Consider the following 3033-nt stretch of genomic DNA (forward strand, 5'->3'; position numbering starts at 1 on the left):
ATAGATGGAGCACAGGGGATGTTTAGGGTAGTAAATCTATTCTGAATGATAGATATATGTTATATATCTATCATAATGTCATTAAATATATACATTATATATGTCATATAATATATGTCATAATGTCATGTCATGTAACATGTCATGTAATATATGTCATAATACATTTGTCAAAACTCATAGAATGTACAACACACAGAGTAAATCCAAATATAATATATGGACTTTAGTTAATAATAATGTATCAATATAGATTCAACAACTGTAACAAATGTACTACTTGTGTACAAGATCTTACTAATAGGGGAACTGAAAGTTGGGAACGTATAGGCGTGCAGGGGAAGAGAATATGGCAACTCTTTGTAATTTCTGTCCCATTTTTTTCTGTAAACCTAAAATGGCTCTAAGAAATAAAACTATCAATTTTTTTCAATAGAAAAAAAAAAACCCAAACAAAAAATGCATATGTAGATCCAGCACATGGTAGGGAAATGGAGAAGTCATTGTACTTGGGAGCTTTTATTAAAGCTCTTTCCACCTGGAGGTCCTAGGGTCGATAGTGATAACCTGGAAGACACTAAAGAGGGAGGTGGTGCCAAAAGACAGGCCTCTGCCCACTCTATAAAGGTAGATAATTTTGTATTCAAAACTTTTGAGGGGAAAACTGCCAGTGCCTAGGAGACATCTTTAGAGAGGCAGGCCAAGGAGTTCGCTAAAGTCAGGTGGTTGAGAATCAAATCTGTGGACCTGAATTTGCCTCTACTGAAGAATACAAAGATATAAAGATGGCTGGGTGTGGTGATGCATGCCAGTAATCCTAGCAACTTGGGAGGCTGAGGTGGGAGGATTGCTTGAGCCCAAGAGTTCAAGGCCAGCCTGGGCAACACAGCAAGACCCTGTCTCTAAAAAATAAAATAAAGATAAAAGAGTGAGAAAGTCCTCAGGATTCCAACTACGGGATAAAGAGATGATATGAGATTATCAATTCCTTGGAGGCCTTTCAGCCACTTTCCAGAGGTTGATGTGGACTTTCAGAACCAGAGAATCTACAAGCAAACATGAGGTTTGTGCTACTTTTATTATGGCAGCTAAAATCCTCTCTTCCCGATTTAAAAACTTGTTTTCACTAAGAAATACTTTTAAAATACATTTTGCTTTAGTAATTGATTTTATAAGTTTGCATATATTTATTATCCTTCATTCATCTCTTAGATAATTTTTTTAATGCTTCACGTTTAATAACTGATCTCTTTTCAACTCTATTTTTTAAATGTAATACTGTTTATTTAACTTCAAAAATATTTCAGCATTCTAAACATACAAAAAGATAACAGAACGTTGCAAATCGTGTTTAAGTATAGGAGGTTCTTGAACTTTCATTGATGCAGTGATTCTTTGCTTTGCTGACAATGAAGAGTTCTACAGTTTGTTTAAAAACAAAATTTAAAAACTACCGCACTTAAAAAAAAAATTCTCATGCCAGCTGACCCCCCTTTGTCCACAGCTAAAATGGCAGCAGAATGCTATGTAACTATATACAGAAACAAGACAACCTGAAGCTAAATGGATGCCCCCTGCAGAGTCAACAGGTCCAGCCTCACAGTGCACGCCCTGAGCTACAGCTTCTCCAAAGGCATCTTCCCCACATCCTCAACGCCGAGCAAGGAGCATCAAGAGTTTGTCTCGGTTGTTTGGTTCTTTTTACAAACTATAGATATATACAGTTGAAAACTCAGGATTTCTAGCCAATAACCATAGTTAACACCACCTTACAAATAAAAAAAAAAATGCCAGAAACATCTTTAAATGCCTTGTCACACCAACAGCAAAGTGCACAGAGTGAGGAGAACATGAAGAGTGCCTTTTCATTTTAAAAATGTTTGGAAGTATCTACAACTTTGATACAGTTTCAGGGTGCTCCAGACACCCGTGGCCACTTCATGTAAACCACCGACAATTTCTAGAGCACTTTGAGAGACTACAATATGATCGTGATCAAATTTTGTAATTAAACCTAATGAGGGCAACAGACACTTCTCGAATAAGAGATGTGTCAATTACGGCGCTCCCCTACTCTAAGTATTCACAAGGAGACAGATAAACAGTTTCTTTATTCATCCTCCTCCTCCTCCTCCTCTTCTTCCTCCTCCTCTTCTTCATCTTCCTCTTCCACCTTTTTCCGGGCAACTTTAGCAGGACCCTTTGCACCATCAAACTTTCCTTTCGACTTACAGTCAGCAACATCCTTCTCATACTTCTCCTTCAGCTTTGCCACCTTAGTGATGTAAGGCTGCTTTTCACTGTCATTTAAATTATTCCACATCTCACCTAGGTTTTTTGCCACGTCTCCAATAGAGATGCCGGGGTTTGTGGATTTGATCTTGGGGTGGAATTCTGAACAGAACAGGGAGAATCCAGACGGTGGCCTTTTGGGAGCATTAGGATCCTTCTTCTTCTTGCCTCCCTTAGCTGGTCCATAATCCTTCATTTCCTGATCATAGCGCACTTCATCTGCCTTTGCCATTTCATCAGATTTAGATTTCTCTTTCCTGGACATCGTCTTCCACCTCTCAGAGCACTTCTTGGAAAATTCCGCAAAATTGACAGGGACCTCTGGGTTTTTCTTCTTATGTTCTTCTCTGCACGTCTGCACAAAGAAGGCATAAGCGGACATCTTGCCCTTTGGTTTCTTGGGGTCACCTTTAGCCATCCTGACTGTATTGTTCGCTAGTCTGGGCAGCGCAGGGCATGAAGCGCAGCTCAGCCCTCCCCAGCCTCGCGCTACCTGCCTCCATGAGAATCCCCTTTTCAACTCTTGAAAAAAAACTTCACATGTAAATAAAAGGATACACATCCAACACATTAGACTGATTACCTATTGGAGAAGGAAATGGGGGATAAAAAGGTTTAGAGAATTAAAACCAGAAATGACCTTGCATAGAACAATTATTATGGTGTACCCTGATGAAAGAATGATTCCTTTAACTCTCTACAAGGGTTTTTGAAAATTGTCAGCAATTGTCATTTGGGGAG

At 39.0% G+C, this 3033-nt stretch overlaps 1 protein-coding gene across 1 annotated transcript; it reads right to left on the minus strand.

Moving 5' to 3' along the window:
• Positions 1 to 1316: 1316 nt before the first annotated feature.
• Positions 1317 to 2772, minus strand: LOC129487182 (high mobility group protein B3-like). Its single transcript, XM_055287794.2, has one exon. It carries the CDS (start codon positions 2708 to 2710, stop codon positions 2111 to 2113), a length of 600 nt encoding a protein of 199 aa, XP_055143769.1. The 5' UTR covers positions 2711 to 2772; the 3' UTR covers positions 1317 to 2110.
• Positions 2773 to 3033: the final 261 nt, after the last annotated feature.

Source organism: Symphalangus syndactylus, chromosome 8 (genome assembly GCF_028878055.3).
Source record: "Symphalangus syndactylus isolate Jambi chromosome 8, NHGRI_mSymSyn1-v2.1_pri, whole genome shotgun sequence".
NCBI lineage: Eukaryota > Metazoa > Chordata > Mammalia > Primates > Hylobatidae > Symphalangus > Symphalangus syndactylus.

Coding starts and splice junctions, on each gene's coding strand:
- LOC129487182 (XM_055287794.2), bottom strand. CDS start 2,710: ATGGCTAAAGGTGACCCCAAGAAACCAAAGGGCAAGATGTCCGCTTAT.